This window comes from Solanum pennellii, chromosome 12, assembly GCF_001406875.1.
Source record: "Solanum pennellii chromosome 12, SPENNV200".
NCBI classification, from domain to species: domain Eukaryota; kingdom Viridiplantae; phylum Streptophyta; class Magnoliopsida; order Solanales; family Solanaceae; genus Solanum; species Solanum pennellii.
In genome coordinates, this window is record NC_028648.1 from 2,518,981 (window position 1) to 2,541,549 (window position 22,569).

At 31.7% G+C, this 22,569-nt stretch overlaps 2 protein-coding genes across 3 annotated transcripts; one reads left to right on the forward strand and one right to left on the reverse strand.

Annotated features, from left to right (window-relative positions):
* Window positions 1–6,449: 6,449 nt before the first annotated feature.
* LOC107005757 (IQ domain-containing protein IQM1) lies at window positions 6,450–10,420 on the forward strand. Its single transcript, XM_015204416.2, has 7 exons — window positions 6,450–6,550; window positions 7,567–7,964; window positions 8,545–8,725; window positions 8,838–8,926; window positions 9,019–9,106; window positions 9,213–9,545; window positions 9,639–10,420. The coding sequence occupies exons 2-7, from the start codon at window positions 7,609–7,611 to the stop codon at window positions 10,071–10,073; spliced, it is 1,482 nt and encodes a 493-aa protein (XP_015059902.1). The 5' UTR covers window positions 6,450–6,550; window positions 7,567–7,608; the 3' UTR covers window positions 10,074–10,420.
* Window positions 10,421–12,704: 2,284 nt separating this feature from the next.
* On the reverse strand, window positions 12,705–21,280 carry LOC107005263 (diacylglycerol O-acyltransferase 1-like). 2 transcript variants are annotated; one of them, XM_015203803.2, is made up of 17 exons: window positions 21,124–21,280; window positions 20,675–21,050; window positions 19,217–19,297; window positions 18,382–18,455; window positions 18,225–18,300; window positions 17,949–18,016; window positions 17,053–17,176; window positions 16,785–16,871; window positions 15,991–16,092; window positions 15,771–15,907; window positions 14,994–15,075; window positions 14,851–14,871; window positions 14,620–14,682; window positions 13,595–13,642; window positions 13,400–13,462; window positions 13,174–13,227; window positions 12,705–13,080 (listed from the first exon to the last, which is right to left on the reverse strand). In XM_015203803.2, the coding sequence occupies exons 2-17, from the start codon at window positions 21,038–21,040 to the stop codon at window positions 12,976–12,978; spliced, it is 1,551 nt and encodes a 516-aa protein (XP_015059289.1). In that variant the 5' UTR covers window positions 21,041–21,050; window positions 21,124–21,280; the 3' UTR covers window positions 12,705–12,975. The 2 variants fall into 2 exon arrangements, with proteins under 2 accessions (XP_015059289.1, XP_015059290.1); XM_015203804.2 differs by lacking the exons at window positions 20,675–21,050; window positions 21,124–21,280 and adding an exon at window positions 19,395–20,086.
* Between the last annotated feature and the right edge of the window lie 1,289 nt (window positions 21,281–22,569).

Genomic DNA, 22,569 nt, shown 5'->3' on the forward strand with positions numbered 1-22,569 from the left:
AGAATTTTATTTATTTATTTGTATTTATAATCTTCGACCTCATATTTCCGCACACTACTTTTAAAATGTATTTGGATTTCTAACTAAATTTGGAGCGGCTAAAATTTTATTGTTATTAGTTCTAATCCGGGGTTTGGTATTCAAATTGGAGCCTGAGGAATTCGATTCGCATCGGAAATTCTATAATGAAGGATAAAATATTTTCTAACAAAGACGAATATGTACTCGGAAAGCGCTATAGTGTTGCTTGGTACCTAAAATCATCATGGTTTTGGTTGTGAAGTAGTTGAGATTTTGATTGCAATATACAATATATATTGTAGTTGAAGGCATATTTGGGCTTGGGCTTGGGCCATATAATTCACTCCTCATTTCAACGTAGGGTTCGTCTCAAATATTATGTTGGTCTATTTTATACATAATTTAATGAAATTATGATTTCTTATAGCGAAATGATGTACTTTTTCCTTCTGATTTTTCACTTGATATACGATATCCACATCGAAATCAACTAAATTCATACTAGCGCATTACATGACTTTTTTTGTGGCCACACTCTCAACAACAAAAAAAAGTTACTTTTAAAAATTTAAATTCAAAATTTCTGATTAAAGATGAAACGAGGTGATAGAATGGTTTCATTATCGATGAGTTCACTAGACGTGTATTAAGACGCGGAGAAAATCATATGTTTCAAACTTTAGCTTCCTCTGATTTTTCTTTAAGTGAAAATAAACAAATAAAAAGATAATCATAAAATTTAATGTACAAAAGTCAAATAAATATAATTTTATGTGTTTAAAATTACATAAAATATCATATAAATCATTTTCTTTTGCCCCACAACAATGTCAGCCCATCAACCACCCCATCTATGTTGGCCCTCCAATTAATTATAAATAATCTTTGTCTGGCACGTCCAAAATATATTATTTAAAATAATATTAGAAATATTTGGAAAAAAATATTTAAAGAATCATTTATTTTGTATTTTAGTTCACTATTGTTTAAATTAGAAATAAATGAATTTGAAGTAACCTAGAATAGTTCAAAAGGATTTAGTAGCCCATCAACATATTTAGCATTTTTTTTTATTTTTGGTGCAAAAATATCTTCATTATGTTTATAATATATAGTTGTTGAGAATAAAATTATTATATAATTAATTGTTGTTGTTGAGTGATGTAATAACATCAATTTTTTGTTAATTACTATAGTTACCTTTTAATTTTTATCATAAATCATATTTCGATTCAAAATTTTGATAATTCTAAGTTGAGGTAATTAAAAATATCTAATATCAATGGGAATTAAAAAATGGATAAAATTTTATCACTATGGAATATTGACTTTTATGACACAAAAAAACCATAGTATTAGAAAAGTCTAAATTCTCCTAGAGGTGGCTAATTATACAAAGAATAAACTTTCCCCAAGTATGATTTTATAATATAATAAAAAGAATATAGTTTATTCAATCTATAGTCTATATATATATATATATAGTGACAAAGAAATTAAGAGGTGGCTAACATGTATATATATAGTCCAAAGGATCACTTTTAGTTGTAACTAAATAATTGGCTAATTATTTAACATGGATCACCAAAAATTATGTTGGAGGAGTGGGGGTGGAGGTGGGGTTGGGTGTAATTAAATATTTATTTATATTAATTAGAAGTTTTGGAATCGAGTTTTATCAATAAAATTATTTTTGGTATATGAAGGGTTTTACTCCACAGTGAGACTTAATTGCAGAGTGAATTCGATTTATTTAATTAATCAAATTTTAAATATGATGTTATATACGTAGTGGAAATTAAAATAATAGTATGGCGAGTATGGAATAACCGATCTTATAGTCTTATAAAATAGCAGAATTTGAAATACATCGATCAATATATTATTTTATTCGTTTCAATTCATACGATATTTTAAAAAAAATAAATTAATTTGACTAATCATTAAAACTATATTGAATAAGATTAACTCAATATTTTTAAAGTAAAACATAAAAAAATATTCAAGAAGTATAAGAAATTATAATTTTATCGCATATCAATATAACAAAGTAAAATTATTGTCAAGTTTATATAATTTAAATCTCGAGTTGATATTATACTCTTCAATATAGTTTTACCAAAAATTAATTAAAAAAAGTTTTGACAAAATATATTTTTTTTTCCAGCTTTCAAGTGGTCAATTTGATCCAAATATATTGAAAATCCAGAATGGCATTTTTCCTCATTATTGACCAATCTCTGTTTGATTTTGACTATTAATTTTCAAAGTCTAGATTTTAGGTTTGGCACCCTATCCTTTTATATATTAATATTAATCAATAATGGATTAATTAAGAAGGTAGAATGTAATTACTACACCCTCCGTCCGGAATTATTTGTCATGTTACGCTTATCAAAAGTTAATTTGACTAATTTTCAAAGATAAATTAGATCAGATTAATTCGATATTTTAAACAAAAAAATTAGATATTCTAAAACTATATGAAAAGTACTATAAATTACAATTTTTTTTGCATATTAATATGATTAAAAAATACATCTTAAAATATTAGTCAAAATTTTTATAGTTTACTCTAAAAATAGAAATCATGACAATTAATACAGGACGGAGGGATTATTAATATCATTTATTTATCATGTATGTGTAGGAATTGAGTCATGATTTATCGAAACAATCTCGTTACATTTCTATTTTATAAAAAATAAGAGAAAAATTTACTTACACTCCATTTTTTTCCTGATATTATATTTGAAGTTATACTCAAATATGTTGTTGTGTATATATATAGGCTAAAACTAATCTAACTACTTATTTTAATTTTTTTAATAACTTTGTCATGATTTATCTGAAATAATTCTTTACGACTCTGCCTATAAAAATAAGGGAAAATTTGTTTATACTCCACCTTTTCTCGATATTATATTTGACACTATACTAAAGTATGTTGTTGTCGTGTATATATATTGTAAGAATTAACTCTAAAACTAATCTAACTATTTCCTTTAGTCCTTTGAATAGCTTTTATTAATCGAGATCAAATATCACTAACCAAATTAAAGAGTACAGTGAGATAGATGAGATTTTTCAAGCTTGATCAAAGGGGATTGAGTTTCGAGAATAGAAAAAAAAATTCAATAACAAAGAGTCGTTCCCCTTTGTACGTAATAAATCTAAATCGATTGAACTACTGAATTTGAGATATCATATGCAGTAACATATCTAGGTGGAGATCAGACTTGCGTTCACGTGCACTCACATTTCTCTCCTAGTTCATGTATAGTAAAGCTAATTTTTTTCAAACTTATAAAATATATGTGTGTGTCTATACCAAAAGTCAAATTATCGCATAGTATAAATATTATAGATATACCTCTTGAAGTGAATAATATATAGTCCATTTATAATTATATAATTAATAGGTTCAACTGATCCTAATATTTACCGGTCTAGAACAAATCCAAATAGAAAGAATTACTTGTTTCCACTTTATTTATTTTACAACTACCAACCCTTCAATTGAGCATTAAATGAACATTAAAAGAAATCTCTTGAATTTTTCACAATATCATCAATATAATTTTAATTTTATTAATTAAAAATAACTTAATAAATTATATTTTATATTTATTATTTTTAATGAGCATAAAAAGAATTTAAACAATAATCAGAATGGAATAAGTAATATAAGTATTATAGTAATAAATAAAAAATAGGCCAATCATTCAATTATCATCACTAAGTTTAATTTATTGTGAGTGTATAATGTGCATATAACACTAGAGATATATATTGAGAAAGCTTTATCTAATTATTTATCATAATTTTGATTATTTGTTTTACTAAGCAAGATCAAACATCACTTACCAACAACTAAATAGGAGATGTGATATCTCGAATTCGAATTACGAAATAGAGAAAATATTATTGGGAGTGGTTTTTAAAAATGAATTAAATTATCAGTAATCTCGAAAAAATCAAGTTATATAACACAACACTCATAATAGTGACTGAATTAGTTGAACGTGGAATCTCTCAAATAGGAAGGTACGAGATCCCCTTTCTTGATTGAACTCATCATACGAGACTTATCTAAGTATGATTAACCTCTCATGTATAATTTATATATTGTTATATTAATGAAAGATTTATCTTGTACAATTTTGTAGGGTAGCGGCTGCCAAACAACAGAAAAAAATAATAAAGTATAAGCTGATAAGTCACATCTAACGATTCACACTAAAAAATGAACTTGAATTTTGACCCTGAAAAAAGATAATATTTATTAAGAACGTCGCTTTCAGAAATGAATATTACAAACACGATAAATTAAATTTTAATATAAATATCTAACATCGAATGAGATACGACGAAAACAAAACTAACTCGAATTTTCCACCAAATCGTACTAAAAGTACTTTTTTTTCCAATTTCATTTATTTTTGTAACTACCAACTCCCCCAATTGCACATTATTAAATGAACACTAAAAGAAATAATATTTTTTTTTTGTTTCATTAAAATTCATCAACTACTACTACTACTTACTATAAATAAATAAAATAAATAAATAAAAAGTCAAATATAATAAGGGTAAAAAAGTCATTTTCATTATTATGGACATGGAAAATTTTAGATAAAAAGACAAAATGCAACATCAGCATACTCGATAACGTGTTGGCCCCTTTTATCAACCAAGACCGCAGAAGTAGTTGACAACCTATCGATATCCGTTAGCGTGAGCTCGTTCACATTATTATTTGAGGGTAAATCGAAAATATTTTTTCTATTTTCACAAAAATAAAAGTGAGATTTTGTGATATTACGTTCGAAACCCCATTTATGAAGTTATACTTGTTATTTTTTATTGATATATGATAGTAGCTACTAATGTAACAAACTAGATTTTGTTCAAAATTTTGATATACTAAGCTTTCGATATATGCAGAATTTGAAAACGATGAACATTATTGGACATAACCCTTATCCTACGTGCCTGCAAGGTTATAAAAGATAGTTTTATAAGAAACTCTTAAGTACATGACAATAACTTTATCAGTTACGTCAAGTCTTCTTTGAATTTCTCATTAGAGATTACTAAGGGAATAAAACGCTTCGAATCAAAAGATTCTACGTCTCAATAGCTGAAACTCGAATTTTCTGATTAAAAACGAAGGGACTCAGGTTTCAATGATACTAATAATATGTATAGTAGTTGACTTTTAGAAGTTGTATATATGTAGACTAAAAAGTAAAATTCAAGACTACAAAAACCATATTTTCTCAATGTGTTTTTTCATGGAAAGAAGCTACAATAGAAATATTACTTTCTACCAAAAAAGTAAAAAAAATAATAATTAAAATTTGTTAGAAAAGCTTACTTTCTTTGACCATTTAAAATTCCAATCTTTATATTCTGATTTTTTTGTAGTAAAAAGGAGGACAAAAAACTTTTCTGTTTTTTTTTTAAAAAAAAAAAAAAAAAAGTGAAGTTTTTCAAATTTTCTAAATGTTTGAATTGATCAAAATATTTAGTTCGTGGGTTTCAAACTTGAACTTTACGAAAGTTATAAAATTCAACTCACAAATTTTAATTTTCTTTGTGTCAAATATTTTCCATTCACATTCAAGATTATTTATTTTTGCCTTATTTGCTTTATAATCTGTTCGTCTTAATTTATGTGATAAATATTCTACTTCTCATAAAATTAAGAAAAAAAAATCCTTTAAAAATTTATAACCTAAAACAAATATTCGATATTGTAAGACTACGATTCATTTCAGTAAAAGTAAATTTAAAAAAAATTTAAAATTAAATTATTTATAATTATAAAAATGTGACCTTTTTTTTTGACTGAACTAAAAAGAAAAATGCAACAAATAAATCGAATATCTCGTGGTCATATTTTTCTTGCAATGATCTAATTTAAAAAATTCTTGTGAGTCAAGATCTATCGAAAAAGTACTATACAAAATACGAATAAGATTTGTGTATACTTTTTCCTCTCCAAACTCTACGAGTATAATGTTGTCTCGACTTTTTTAGTGAGAGTATTAAAAAAAAATATATGTCACATAAACTGAAATAAAGAAATATCGTGTTATTTTACACGCCATCATATTTTTCTTTTACATCGACAATTTATTAAAAATAATAACTAATAGACAATAAGATCTATATACATTTTATTTTTGTTACACCTTATTTGTTTAATTATACTGAATATGTTATTATCGACGCGTTTTCGTAATTCAAAGTAAATTATCAGTAAACTTATCTTAGCTGTCTGCAATTCACTGTACAATTTTTCATTCCACGTGCTATTCCATATATAGACGAACTATTTGACTCAATTTTTTTTAAAAATATTCTTTTTTCTACAAATCCACGCTTTTAATTTTTTTTCCATATATAAAGTAACATCAAATGAGATAGTTAGTCATATTCATAGACATATTTGTAGTTCATTTGAAGAAAAAAAAAGTTGGGATTTTTTTTTCCATCTTTACAACTTTTTGAGATATTTGAGGTAATTTAATTTTTTTCCAATCTTTGATGTTGTTTTAAGACATGGGGTTTTTTTTTTTGTTGTTCGAGTTTTAAGATTCTTAGCATCGAACATATTGTATACGTATATTTCGCGTTAAAAAGATTGAGTTTTTGCTATGTTTGGATGGGGTTTAGTTTAATCTTTTGTAAGTTTTTGACCAAAAGTTTGATAATTTAGCTTAAGTGAATTTTAATGTTTTTCACATATATATTATCTATATTTCGTATCGAAAATACTAGTGGTGCATCCGCCTCTACTATGCTTTAGAGGCGGATGTAAGTTTTCGATACGAGAGTATAAATATATATGTAAAAATCTACTAAAATTTCAAAAAGATGTTGGATATGGGAACATAGTTTTAATTGTACTATGGATCTTAAAAGATTTGAACGTATTTAGTTTAAATCCTGAAACCGTCTCTGATAAGGTTTAGTTCAATTTTGTAATCAAGGTTACCTTTTTTTTTAATCAAAAGTTTGATAATTTAGCTCAAGAACTTGAAATAATTGAAGTTTTTTTTAATTCTAAGTAGTGTTAGGAAGAGAAAATATGTAGATAGATGAATTGATGATTTAGTTATATTTGCTAGTAATATTTTTCTTTTTAGTTTATTCTTTGATCTTGAATCGAGGTTCTTTTGGAAACAGTTTCTCTATCTCCAGAAGGTAGGGTAAGGTCTGCTTACACTCTACCCTCTCGAGATGTATGTTGTTGTTGTAGTTCTTTCTTTGATCTTGAATCGAGGGTCTTTTGAAAACAGTCTCTCTATCTCCACGAGGTAGAGGTAAAACTTGCGTACACTCTACCCTCTCGAGATGTATGTTGTTGTAGTTGTAGTTCTTTATTTGATTTTGAATCGAGGGTCTTTTGGAAACAGTCTCTCTATCTCCACGAGGTAGGGGTAAGATCTGTGTACACTCTGATATCTCGAGATGTGTTTGTTGTTGTTGTTGTTTGTTTGTTTGGCTTGATGGAATTATCCAACAAATTTGCAGGTTGAAAGGTTTTTTAGTATCTTGCTAAAAAGAACTTGGGAGATGACTGTTCGATCGAATAGTTTAAAAGGAACACATTTGGAAACTATTATACAATCGAATAATGAAGTCGATAAGATGACAAGGAAGAATTCGATAAATTTAAGGAACTGTGATCCAAAGAAACTGATGTTAGAGACCACATTATCATTCAAGAATCTGGTTCAAGACTTAGATATATCAGAATGGAACGAAAAAAAGACGAGAGCAACAGTTTCATTACCCGAGCCTTCGATTCTGTTTTCTCCACGACCTGTTAGTGAGCTTGATGCTGCTGCTGTTAAGCTTCAGAAAGTGTATAAGAGTTATAGGACAAGAAGAAATCTTGCAGATTGTGCTGTTGTGGTTGAAGAACTATGGTATGTCGACTTAAATCGAATCTTGATTTAATGTCTCTATTGTATGGGGTTGTTCGGTTTTTTTTATCAACCTAACTTGTGGGATTACACTGAATATATTGTCGTTGTGTTGTCTGGTATATGTGGTCTTAACTTTTTTGGGAAAAAAAATTGAGTCTTGATTTGGAATGTCTGGTTTATGGGGTCTTAACTTATTTGAAAATCGAATCTTGATTTAATGTGTCTATTGTATTGTTCGTTTTTTCCTGACCCAATTTGTGGGATTACACTGGATATGTTGTCGTTGTAATGTTCGGTTTATGGGGTCTTTAACTTTTTTGAAAAACTGAATCTTGATTTGTAATGTGTCTGTTGTATGTATTGTCTGGTTTATGGGGTCTTAACATTTTTGAAAATCGAATCTTGATATAATGTGCCTATTGTATTGTCCGACTTTTCAGATCCCACGTGTGGGATTACACTGAATATGTTGTTGTTGTTGTATTGTCTCGTTTTACCAGACCCCACTTGTGGGATTACACTGGATATGTTGTTGTATTGTCGGTGTATTGATGTGGTTGTGTTATATATGTATGTATAGGTGGAAGGCTTTGGATTTCGCAGCTCTCAAGCGGAGTTCTGTTTCGTTCTTCAACGTGGAGAAACCGGAAACTGCTGTATCGCGGTGGGCTAGAGCACGTACACGAGCTGCCAAAGTTGGTAAAGGATTGTCAAAAGATGAAAAAGCTCAGAAACTTGCTCTGCAGCATTGGCTAGAAGCTGTAAGTTCTTGAATTTTTTTTCGAAATCTTGAATTATTTCAGTCACTTTATCCTTCAAAAGAGTTCCGATGATCACGAAACTGATTGTTTATATCTTCTGATGTTGGTCTAGATTGATCCACGACACCGGTATGGTCACAACTTACACTTCTACTACGATATATGGTTCGAAAGTGAAAGCTCTCAACCTTTCTTCTACTGGTGAGTGTTTTGTTCCAAGATTTTGAATGTGTAGTTCCGTAAGTTGAAATACAACATACCTGACATCTTACGTTGTCTATTTCTCGTTGTAGGTTGGATGTTGGAGACGGGAAAGAGATAAATCTCGAGAAGTGTCCTAGGTTCAATCTGCAGCATCAATGCATCAAGTATCTAGGACCTGTAAGTCCAAATTCTGCGATTTCTGTCCTAAAAAATGATAAGAACAACGAAATGATCCATTTTACGGCATAAATTGAATCTTAGAATAGTTCTTTTACTGTTTCAGAAAGAACGTGAATCGTATGAAGTAGTTATTCAGGACGGGAAACTTGTCTATAAACAAAACGGTGTCTTTGTGGAGACGGTAGAGGGTTCAAAATGGATCTTTGTTCTTAGCACAACAAGAACATTGTATGTAGGAAAAAAGAAGAAAGGTGTGTTTCAACACTCGAGTTTTCTATCTGGTGGTGCAACTACTGCTGCTGGTAGACTCGTTGCTCATGGTGGCGTTTTGAAGGCTATTTGGCCATACAGCGGACACTATCACCCCACGGAAGAGAACTTCCGGGAGTTCATTAGTTTCCTCGAGGAGCATAGTGTAGATCTTACAAACGTCAAGGTAAATGCATCCTCGTGGCGTTACACGTTATGAAATGTCTAAAAAGAAATACATTTGCTAACAAAGATGATTATCTTTTTTTTTCTTTTTCAGAGATGTTCTGTTGACGATGATGATCATTCGTTTAGAGTTAACAACGAGGGATCGAATCATCAATCACTCATTACTAAAGAATCACCCAAGAGAAGTACTTCTGATGAAACAGAGGAAAAAACAGAGGTCAATACAACAGATGATGAACGCGAAGACAAGAAACAAGAAGACACATCGTTTAGCTTTGCTAAACGTTTGTCTCGAAAATGGTCAACAGGAAACGGGCCTCGTATTGGTTGTGTTAGGGAATATCCAACGGAGTTACAGTTCCGAGCACTTGAACAAGTTAACTTGTCACCACGAGTTGCTAACGGAGGTTTCAACATGTATGGCCCTATCCCCTCGCCAAGACCTAGCCCGAAGATTCGTCTTTCTCCTAGGATTGCATATATGGGACTACCTAGTCCAAGGACACCTATTTCAGCAGCTAACTAAAGCAACATTTTACATTTGCACCAGCTGATGATGGATGTCTCGAAAACAGGTTTCAGTATCCGACCCATTTCTTTTGCTTGATCAGGACCACGAGTCACATTCAGTTGTTCGTTTATAGTATCCTGACCTCTGACTAAAGATGGAGAAGTAGATGCAACAAACTAACTAAAATCGTTATTTATTCGTTCATTCATGTTTGATTTATTTGTACAAGATGGCTTCATTTAGCCTAATTAATCATCTTTTATCAAAGTATTGAAGGATGGCTTTGATTAACATTTTTGTACAATTTTTTTCATATTTTTTAGCATCAATGAATTGAAGTTGAAGTGAAAGCTCTTTACATATATATATACTAAAGTTTCTATGTCCAATCTTGTAATTTAAATCTGTTTAAGCTCGTTCGTATTGCTGGTCTCAAAACGAATAGAGGAGGAAGGTTATTGACGGTCAATCAGAAACAAGCCTCTATACCCTACGCTCTGCAGACTTCACTTGTGGGATTATATTGAATTTGTCGTTGTTATCTATCTTTACAAAACAACTACAAGGGTGAATTTGCATCAAAAACCAAACTGAGGACATTTTTGTCATATTTTCAATAGTTCACGGGTATCGTTAACCCTTTTTTCGTTATTCATTTATTTTCGATCACTTTGTTAATTTTCTTTGACTCTAAAAATATAAAGAACCAAAGTCTTTTCAAGTGTTGTATTATCATTCTTCCTATTCTACCTAACCACCATAAATAATGCCAATCAACTAACCTAAAAAGTCAAGTCAATAAATCGGCGTTGAATTTCAAACTAGTTAAGATCGACTGTATTAAAAACCCGTAGTACTTTATTTTCCGACCTATTAATATCAGAAATATGTCAAACTCTATACATCGCATTTAAAATTCCTCAGTCCTAACCATGATTCCTACCTACCCTGAATAACACTTTTAATTTTCTTGTTTCACTTAGGACCATTCCAAGTCAAAAGTGGACCAATCTAAGTCAATAATACATCTTCTTTTATTTTTTAATTTTATTTATTTTACAATTTTGACTTAATAACTTTGAATAAAAAGCAAGTCACAACTCAAATATATATATATTATTTATTTTAATATAATGGTTTAACTCTTGGATAATATCAACAATTAATGGTTCTTAATTTTCGTTACCTTGTAAAAATGGTTATTACCTATTATTTGTTTTATAATATAACAATCAAAACAAACATCGTACAATTAATAAATTTTTCATTATGTTGAAAAAGTTGGTGGCCGTGGGGTGGCAATATTCATCCAAGCTAGAGGCGGTGCCAGAAATTTCATAAAGGGTATCCAGAAATAGCAACTTGTTGTGTTAAGGGTGTCCAAAATAGGCTATTTAAACATTTCGTATATCATTTTACTTATATACGCCCTTGACACTATGTGGCTACGCGACTGATCCAAGCAAGAAATATCATTTTCTTCAGTAGCAATCCTTATCATCACCTGGAGTTGTGATGAGATAGTTGAAATACCTCTGTCCTTATTAATTAGAAATTTTGAATTCGAACATAGAAAAATAAAAATCTCATAGTCTAGGTCAACAATGAAGCTCCACGTCTCCATTTTGTTAATGTTGTTACATAAATATGAAGTAGTTGAGTTTGACATTAATTAGTTCCACTAGCAATATAAGTGAAATTTTCTAATTGTATTCTTGACTCTTTATATGAATTGGATCTTAAGTCTTCCATTTTCACTAACTATATATAATTTTATTTAATTTTTATTTCTTCCAACAATTGTGTTTATTTTCTAATGTGGAATTAATTTTGAGTTATCTATGAGGTTATTATTCAATTGTTTTTTTCACTTTTGGTCACGTTGATCGTAAGGGAGATTAAATCGAAAAAATAGCAGCTTGAAACAATTAAGTAAGTATGAAAGAATCGCTGCCCCATGAATATTCCTTCTTTATATAAGTTCTCGAGATTTTTGAACAGAAAAAAACATTCACTTTCGATAATAAAAATAAAAGGAAGACAAGTTGTTTTTCTTGAAATTGCAATCAGTCTCGCCATCTCTTTAGTCATCACGACCTACTAATTACTCATTTACAATTACGATTAGGCCATGTCTTTAAAAGATGATCATATCACCAATTTTTAAATTTATAAATGAAATTCCATAATTTCTTCATGTTTCCTAATCTTTAAAAGACGATCATCATCACCGAGTCTTAAATTTACAAATAAAATTCCATAATTTCTTTCATATTTCATACGTGAAATTTAACACTCTCTAATTATAGTTATTTTTCAATTAATGGAGCTAAAGACCAAGTGTATATTGTGAAACAAGGACCAATGATTAATGCCAACTAGCCAAATAAATTGATTGGAAATGATCTTATATATCTCTACTTCTGTTAGAGACTTACGATTAAATAAAAAAAAGACATTCACGAAAATGATTATAGATTTCTTACGTGTAAAAATAAAAATTTATTGATAAATTTGACATAATTTGGACTTGGAGAAGGCAATTTCATTGCTTTTTTTAAAAAAATTCAAAACCTTTGCATGTAAGTAATATCTAATTTCATAAAACATTTGTTCAAACAAAGGTTGTAATGTATATAACAATAATGCATGTCAAATAGGAAATAGGGAAAATTCGAAATTAGAACACTATCACTAATTTGAGCTTATTACATTTTACCTCAACAAAAAATAATATACATTTCTTAAATATCAAAAGAAAGATATAATACAAAGCAACAGTTCTGTTCAATTCCTTGGTGTCAAATTTAGAACAGAATTTTCTCCATTTCAAGCATACAAGTAAAGCATCAGATAGTTCAAAACTGCAATACTCACTCGTGAGTCGCGGTCCAACAAAATGATCGACGATGAAGCTTTAACTTGAGCTACCATTTCTATTCATCACATCATGGTAATACAGAAGCACACACATTGGTTGACCAACAATGCAGAAAAAGCACCAGAATGTCATGTTGCCCACCTGAAAAAAGTTGACGCGTACTGTCAATGGATATGCCCACGAAAAAGAGAATAAATCATCGAAAGCTTATGAAAACAAGGCGGAGAGACATACATTCGAGTTTTTGAACTTGTTTTGCAGGAAGTTCGTTAGTATGACCAAGGGAATCTGCTCAGAGAGAAACATCACTACATGTCAATATTCACACTGTCAAATGAAGATACATAAACTTCGCTCCAGTGTCACTATTTTATGACTACAGCTCGTTTCTTATCCCCGAATTTATATCCATCATACATATATATTTATATATACTACACACACGTGAATGATCCATTACCTGAAACATGATTCCAAGGAATGCCCAAAACTTGAATAGCCGACAAGGAACAGCAATACACAGCTGAAGATAACGATACCACATGTCATCTAAAGCCAATCATTTTGTTGACACGCAATTGTTTTCTGTTTTTATAAGCTTAAATACGCCACCTGGTGTAAAAATGGAAGATGGAAGGGAACAGAAACCACATACCTCATGGAAAACAGCAGATATAAAGAAAGAGATCACCATTGCAACTCCCTGCACCAAGAATCAAGTGGCAATTAAACCTAATTCAACAGATCACAAAATAAGATCTAGTATACAATAGTAAGGCCAAAATTTCTGCAAAGTAGAAAGCGGATAAAACTATCCGAAGCAGCGACTAGTGCTTGATACCAGGCATATGCTTAAAACTCAAACTGAAAAATAAAAATAATGACATGAAAGATATGAAGTATAATGTGGACCCAAAGAACACTTATTTGATCGTATATTATACTGTTCTCACTTCTCTGTCACAAAACATAAATACTAATAGCACTTTAACCTTCATCAGGAAAAAAACACTTTCATCCATGTCTCGTGTATATTAAGATATTAATCGCACAAAAGCTTATCTGTACGAATAGCTTATGTGTCTACTTTGAAGTGCATTTCATTATCTAGCAAGATCACTAGAGTTAAAATGTTGAAAATCACATCGAAGCTTGTTTCTTCAATATGTAAGTGTGTATGTCCCTTGCTGTCTTTCTTCTTTTTTTTCTCTCTTCAAATTTCAATAAGTATGCTAATGGTTAGGAGCAGTATGATTGTATTTATGTTATATAAGATAAAAAGAAAAGGAAAAGCAGTATGTTTGTGTGAGATAAAACTTGAACCTCAGCATACAAGGATAAATTATCTTAACCTTAAATTATTGTAACAGTTATTTCATTTACTTTGGGTATCTACACTATTTTATTGTCGCTGCTTTTCTTTCTTCATTATTTTAATCATTGTTTTTACTTTTGCAATTCTTTCAGACATGTTCTCGATCGAGGGTCTATCGGAAACATTTTCTCTACCCCCTCAAGGGTAGGGACCAAGGGTTGTGTACACCTCACCCTACCCAAACCCCACTTTTGGAATTATACTGTGGTAAGTTGTTGTAATAGTGCACAAAAGATTAGAAAGTAAGCAGACAAAAATAGCTCAAAAATAAATTAGAATCTAGGACGAGAGAACTCCAAAAGTACCTTAGGTATGCCATTCCTTAAGCATGGGAAATAGATGTGACGAACCATCCACTTATGTACAGGCTGCAGTTGTCACCAACACTTTGGTTACTTAATGTCCAAAAAAATGTTCAACAAAGACCAAACCAGGCCGATATTAATTAAAGTTTCACTTCTAGGTAATGAAGACAAACACATATTTTGCATGCATAAGAATCGGCAATGACATAAAAAGAAGGAAGAAGTACATACCATATTCCAAAGTCTCCAATACTGATAACAGCAGCCACATTGGTGCAACAACAAAAAAGAAATAAATGAGAAACTCTAGCAAGCTCTGAAATTGTTGGAATGAAGAAACAAAAAGAACAAGACAGTTTGATGTTTTAATCTACCTCATCAATTGTTTTTGCGTTCCACCAATCTTTATAGAACTCACGATCCCCAAATCGCAGAACTTCCGCAAGTATATTTAACCTACAGAGAGATTATTATGTAAATAGAGCTATTCAGTTGCGGTAAGATCCACAAGTATATTCAGCCTACAAAGAGATGTACTATGTAAATAGAATTCATTCTGTTGAAATGCTAGAACACATAATCCATATATGAAAATAATCGATATATTAGTAGTTTTTCAGTTAAAACAAAATAAGTCCCTGGCGTTTCATCCTGAAATGTGAACCTTTTCATAATCTAACACAAGAGTCTTGCAGTATATCCATTCAAATTCCAGCTCCGGCATTTAACAGGCGCCAGCTATGTGTTGGTCTTTGGATAGATATATTGAGGAGGAATATAATTTTACTGAATTAAAACCACTCAGATTCATTGAGCACCTCCAGTTTTGCACCTTCTGGTTCTTCAAATTTTCGCCCCCTCAACTCAGTACTCATGGCAGTTTGATAATCTAGTTTTAAGTATAATGTGATTTGCACTTTAAAGGTTAATAAGTGACACAAAACTGTTTAGTTAAACATATTTGAAATGAAAAAATGGAAAGCATGATGACAAAATACACACAGTAAGAATGTCCTAACACTCGTTTTAGTATCAAGTATAAAAACCTCGCAAATAAGATTGGAACATCCAAAAATATGGGAAGAAAGACAATCAACTACAAATAAAATGCATAAGCATACTAAATTATAAATCAAATATAGAGGACATACCAAAGATGAAAGAGGCTGTAGAACATGCAGAGCCAGACATATAAAATTGGAACTGAAAGCTTCAATACCCTCTCGATGGCGTATAAAAGGTTTCCTTCAAATGGATGTTGTGAGCTTCGCACAATCGGGTTAATATACTGTATTAAGATGCCCAAAGTTAGTATAGTTTACTTTGACAGGAGTGAAGGCACGTTGAACTGTCAAGCTCAAGAGAACTTACCTGCTCAATGATAAATCCCATTAATCCTGTAAAAATTACCAGCTTGATGAGTTGGCGGGCCAGCCAACCCTTCCGAATGGATGCAGAGCGAGGATAGCTAAGCTTCAGATAACAGAATAAACATATCCAAAACTAATGAGTTGGTGTAACAAATAGTACGAGAGTTGGTAAAAATTTCATGAAATTTTCATTTTTAGATGACTGATGATAATTGATTTCCTATTACTATGAAAGGAATTTGACTTTAATCCATGGGATAAAGGACCGGAGGGGCCTCAGTTGTAGTATTCACCAACTGTAGCCCCATTGAATCTGCCCACACCACATTCAAGTATTATACAGTATGAAATACAAGTACTTCCAAACGTAAGCAGGATCCGCACATGTTCGCAATAATACAAGTACTACTCCAAAATGATATCAGCACGTGACTGAAAAAAATTGTCCAACGACCATATCAATATTTGGTGCTCCAATTTAATCTTTTTCGCATACGTCCAATTGCTTCATCATTTAACATGCATATGAATACTTCAGGCAAGGACATGCTTGGCAATAAAATCACATAAAAGGTAGTAGTATCAAAGACCTACAATCTCTTTAAATTTGTGCAGACTTGGCAGGAAACAAAAGATAATGGAATTTTTCAAAAATCAAACTAAATTGCTCAACAGAGTTATTTAATTAAATCTTGGCGAATCTAGAGAAACATCAGATGCTGTAATGCACTTGTAGTAAGTACTCTACCAAGGAAGAAAGTCACTGACAACTTCAGAAAGGTCAACTGATCCTACCTGATAGCATAAAGTTGGGGCAACCATGAAGTAAGCCAAACTCTCGAAACTAACATTGTAAGAGTAGTTGATTTCGGAATTCTCACCCTGAAAACATTTAAAAACTTAACTGAGAGACTCCATATTCGGAACATTATCTCAGATGACCAAAATACCAGAACGAGTACCGAAGCTTAAATAGAGAAGTTGGTTTGTCTAGAAAATTTTCAGGAGAAGCCTTAATCAAGATCAGATGTGGATCCATGACAAAGAAATAAACTAGTCATACCTCATTCACAGACTTTGCAAGCTGTCTCATATCATAATTTGTATGTGCATAAGAAACTAGTTTCATCCACACAATGCAAGCAAACATCATCAGTGTGACACCCGATAGAAAAGCAGAATCACACCTGTGAAATTGAAAATACCTCTGACTCACTAGATTTTTCAATGTACATAAGCAAGAAAATAGAGTTGGCAAACATAATTGAAGATCCTCTCCTCTCAACTTAAATTTCAACACAGTTTGAACAAGCAGCTATCCGACCCAGTGTAATCAAAGGCAAAAGGCGTAGAAAAGAACCATCCGTCAGACCTTAGGCAACCACTATCTATAGAAAAGAAAAGAGCAATGAAGAAAACATAAAAACATATACACGTAGTGCACAAATAATAATTCCACATAAACTATCCTTATATGGACGAAAGAATAAAAACTGCAATTCGTTGAAATAGATGAAGTATAAACCATGTGAATTTAAGTTCAAATATGGCTTTAAACTCTGAATTAGCAATGTTTCACTTGTTCCCTTGTCCATAAGGACATAGTGGCATGCAACAAATTTCTAATTCAGATAAACCACTAATTTTCTTTTACTACTTCTCTAATTTCTTAATCTAATTCAACCATAAAGTTCCCTTACAATCCAAAATGCAACAGGTTAATGTTCAACGATGATCTGTTGACGAAAATCCAAATTAGAAATTAAATTAGTTCATAAGCACGACGACTACAACCCAGATAATAGTGCACCGTTGACATTTAAATTCACCAGTTCTACCATAACATCGCCTCAATTTTACAACACACACTGAGAGACATCCCGCCAGTGAAGGCTCACTTAGCAACTTCTTAGGAGGATGTATATATCAAAGTTCCATGACCTCAGTATGAGAACAAACCTGAGGATGACCAGAACTGGATACAAAATGGAAGCTGTCGTTATAATTATGTGAAGAGTGACAACTACCTGCAGGATCAGTTAGAAAAGTTACTGGCTGAACACAGTCAAACATAAAAGGTAACACGAGTTCAGACAAGTCAAGAGAGCCAGAATTATTCTGGTGTATACCTTCTTGAACACTGTGACTGGTCCATGTCTGAGCAGTCACATTTCATTGATATGGAAGAATTAACAAAAAGAGGAAGGGAAGAACGAAGAGGTTATTCTGACTTACATGTTCAGTCATATACTTCTTCTGTGCCATTTTCTCGACAAGAAAAGCAGCAAGAGGGAAAATCGGAAGACTAAGACTGCAAGTAAGTAAAAACTTCAATGTTTTATTTCGCATGTGAGCATAATACACAGATTAAGAAAGGTCTTAAGAACACTACCAGCACATCAGAAGTGGCCAATCTCTTACTGATGTTGAACTACTCCAGAAGCCTGACCCAATTAACAAGCCATACTGCAATAGTAGTCAAGATATTGTCAGTGCAACATGAACACCAAAAACCCTCTGAAATATATTCATATCTTATAACCCGATAGTTGCTAAAACGTTACAGGGATTAGAGAGAGCAATGGGGCAAGTTGGGCAAGTTCAGACAGGAGAGGTCCAACCGTCACGGCCCGCCACTTTCTACTGTGCTTTTTCCCATGATAATGTGCCGTCTCACCTTGTTCGTCTCCCCCTCACCCTCCAACTTTTCTGTCATTTTTCAATTTATTTACAAAAAATCCCTAAAATTCATGATTCTAATCGCAATTCACATGTTCTCACTCTATCAGATTCTTCCAAAACCCATTATCCCCATCCCCTTTCCAGATTTTCATGATAACTATTTGAATTTTGAGACCATAATCTTCCGGCAACAGCATAGCACTTTGGAAAGCAATTTATAATAATTCATATTTCCCAGTAGATTTAAGGGTGGAAATACTCCCAATATGGGATGTGGGTTCCTCACTAAGTGCTTAATTAAATACATATTCATCTACTGCAATGACAAACTAAACACTTAGGGCTCTCAGAGTAAATAACCCTATGATTTCCTTCTATTGTTTTTAATAAAACACTACAATTCTAAGCTATTCACTTGTTCAGCCAGCCACATTACCACCCCTAAGAGTGATTCTTTGATGTCAATAAAGATTCATCATACATGGGGAAGGTTTCAACTGTCTAGCCAACTGGAACAGAGAACTCACATTAGAGAGATAACATACCTTCATCAAATTCTCAATAATCAGCCTGCTGTTTACGGCAATAAGCACCACTATACAGAGATTGAGTAAGCCAGCATGACTCTGCAACAAGATGCACCAACTAAATTAGAGAAGCGCTCTACAGCCACTTATTTACGGGGAATTCAGACTAATTATGCTATATATCACCATAAGACACCTGAATGCAACTCCAAATAATGTGAATTTGAGATTCTTTACACCAGAAATTGTTAACTTCCACTGTCTTGGTTAGCTTATGAAACATTAGTGAATGATGATAATGCAATTAAAACAGTATATGCCAATTCTATCATTCTCAAGTCACCTACTGCTTTTCCACCCATAAACTAAGCATAATACAATAGGAATAAAATTTAATAAATTCAACGGACAGCAAAAGCTTCTATTTTAATCAAACCAAACGGCGCATTGGCTCATCGTCTATTTCCACATATCTTGTTCTTAAAATCATAGCGACCAGGCTGCATTATAAATGGCATCTTCCTCAATCCTGCAAGGATCTTGACCCTCTTAACAAAATTACTATGCTCTCTGCTGAGGGTAACAATAGCTGCTCGTAAGATGCTCACTGGTTGAAAGTCGGCAACTGGCATACCTTTCTGGTGCTCCTGGAGTAATCCTTTTTGCACCCAAAAGAACTTAACCAAAGAACCGAGAACAAAATATAGGTTGCTGAGATTTTTATTTGAAGTCCTTTCTTATGAGATAAAATTGAGTATACTCGAGGTAGTTTGCAGCTTTCAGCATAGCAAGCCTACTGATACCAGCCTATGTTTCCAACTAATATGGAGGTAGTTATTGCTTGAAGTACATGTGTAAGTAGAAACAAAATTATTGCCATTTGTGCAAAAGGTCTTTTTTTATACCGTGGTGACCGAGCCAACTTTCGCGCACCTCGATTAAGTCCACATGATACCTGCCACCTCCCACCAACACATGAATCAGGAGGCTAGAACAAAAAGAAAGAATCACCTAGTATTTTTTATTTTTTGCCCCTTGGGCAAAAGTTTCATCTTTGCAATGTTTTCTAGTTTGGATTAATGGATTCTGTTGGACAGAATTGTACTCAATACTTACTGGAACCTAACACGTATTTTATTTATTAGAATTAGAAATATATTCTTAAATAATTATGGTGCTGAGGTTTAAAAACAAAGTCTGCTGAACAGAAGAACAACTTTTTTCTGTAGCTCAAAAAGGTAATCAACAACCAATCAGTGGCAGATGAAGTGTCCAAGCACTACTATCGGTGCAAACACATAAATTTACACGTAAAAATGATTAAAATCACAACAAATAGCATGTCTAAATTTGAATTCATAAAATTTAAATCATGCCTCAGCAACCAATCACATTAGCTAAAAAGTTCTGACTCCTTGCTTAGCGAGTAGTGTAATGAACAAAACAATTAATAAGTACCTCAAATTCAGAACTTACCTGATTGAAAATAGCGGCCGAACTAAGAGGACTTTCCTTGTTCCGCCGGTGAGCCGGTGCCGACGCTCTATAAACATACTTCAACGGCGTCGTTTCATTCGCTTTCCTCTGCTCCTCCTGAATTCCATCTCCATCACTAATCTTCCCAATCGTCGTACTCACAGCCTCACTCACCCTATCCAATGGTCCGTTTCCACTTCCATCCTTGATGTCACTCGTTACATCATCCGAGCTACTCGAAGCATCCACAGAGCTCGAATCCAACTCCGTCACATCATTCACAGATCTATCGCCGCCGCTACGCCGCCTTCGGAGGTTGTTATTGTCGTCGCTTGACGATGTAATACTCTCCGGATTGATCGTCATCGTATCAATTCTAGAAATCACTAGAAAGTAATGATCAAGTTGAAATTTGAAGCAAAAAAAAATGGAGTAGAACGTGAACGTACCGAATTTGACTCTATAAAAGCATTTGTTGAAGTATACAATTAAGGAAAATACGTGTAGAGCTTCCCGCCGCCATGAAAATTGAGATTTGAAGAAGGATTTGTTTATTTGTTTGTTGAATTCACACCAAAGCCGTTTAGAAGTTTCTTTATCACGAAATTCCAGAACAAGTATCTCGTGAATATCCTCTTATGTTCACCATATATTTTTTTACATATATGGAAACTTACATAAATATAAAATATTTACCATATATATATATATCGCGATAATATTTTTTTTACTTAATCACTTTTAATATATTTATCACACATTTTAATATACTGATAATATAATGTGTCAATTTTTTATAAAAAACAAGGATAATATATTTTTAAAAACATATTTCTTATAATATTTGAATAAATTGTATTATTTTCAGTTTTTCGAAACTCCCTTCTTCCTTCACACCTTGTTTGGATGGTTGTTACTTGGTTGACCGTTGTAATATATTGTATTATTGATTTGAATATAATGTTTTTATTTTGATTGTTATGTAAATTTTGTTATATTGCAGTTTAGGTAATAACAAAAAGACTCATTTTATGTAACGACTTAGTTGCGGGTGATCATATTGTTTTCTTAATTATCATATTTCATCTTTTATCCTACGTTTTCATAATATCTATACATCATACCCTATATTTCTTATTAGGTTTATCATTCAAATTATGGATATGCAACATTGTGTAACGACGGAGAACGGTACATTATCAAAATATTGTATTCATTAAAACAATACAATGTGATGTAATATAACACAATAAAATACAATATAATACATTATGAAACAATACGTAACAACCATCCAAACAAAGCAGGATTCTTCTTCATACTTATTTCGTCGTTGTTTTCCTCCCCTTCTTCTTCTTTTTCTTCTTTCATGTTCAAACCTCGACTTCGAAAATCGCCATGCAATAAATATGATTCGGTTTAAGTGAATAATATATTGAAAGACTCGAAATATTGAGAAGATCTCATATATCAATTTTTGAAATTATTTAGAGGAGATTCGAGTTGGTTAAACTTGAAAAAAATTTGATCTGCAATGTATACTGAATGTATATTTCTATTGTATCAACAATGTATATATATCATTGATATATAGTTAAACATCATATATACACGAGTATTAACTGTTTATACAATATTGATACATTATATATACCTATAACCATTTTGTTGGAATTTTATTTTGTTGCGTATACATATATCGCTGGGTTATTTTTATGTTTATGAAAAGTTGGTTTTCTTTGGTACAAATGAAACTATTTTATTGTATATTTACTAGACTTGCCTTTTAGCGTTTGAATTTAGAAATAACATCTTAATTATTCAGTTTCAGACATCTTGAATTTAATTTAATAAAAACAAATGTGGTGTTAGATAGTAATTGCCCTTTACCTCCA

Excerpts from the sequence above, each read along its gene's own strand:
- LOC107005757 (XM_015204416.2), top strand. The coding sequence starts at position 7,609 with ATGACTGTTCGATCGAATAGTTTAAAAGGAACACATTTGGAAACTATT. Across the intron at positions 8,726-8,837 it reads TGCAGCATTGGCTAGAAGCT|ATTGATCCACGACACCGGTA; the intron begins GTAAGTTCTTGA and ends ATGTTGGTCTAG. Across the intron at positions 8,927-9,018 it reads TCTCAACCTTTCTTCTACTG|GTTGGATGTTGGAGACGGGA; the intron begins GTGAGTGTTTTG and ends TTCTCGTTGTAG.
- LOC107005263 (XM_015203803.2), bottom strand. The coding sequence starts at position 21,040 with ATGACGATCAATCCGGAGAGTATTACATCGTCAAGCGACGACAATAAC. Across the intron at positions 15,908-15,990 it reads TGGGATTTATCATTGAGCAG|TATATTAACCCGATTGTGCG; the intron begins GTAAGTTCTCTT and ends ATCTTAATACAG. Across the intron at positions 14,683-14,850 it reads ATTGGAGACTTTGGAATATG|CCTGTACATAAGTGGATGGT; the intron begins GTATGTACTTCT and ends TGACAACTGCAG.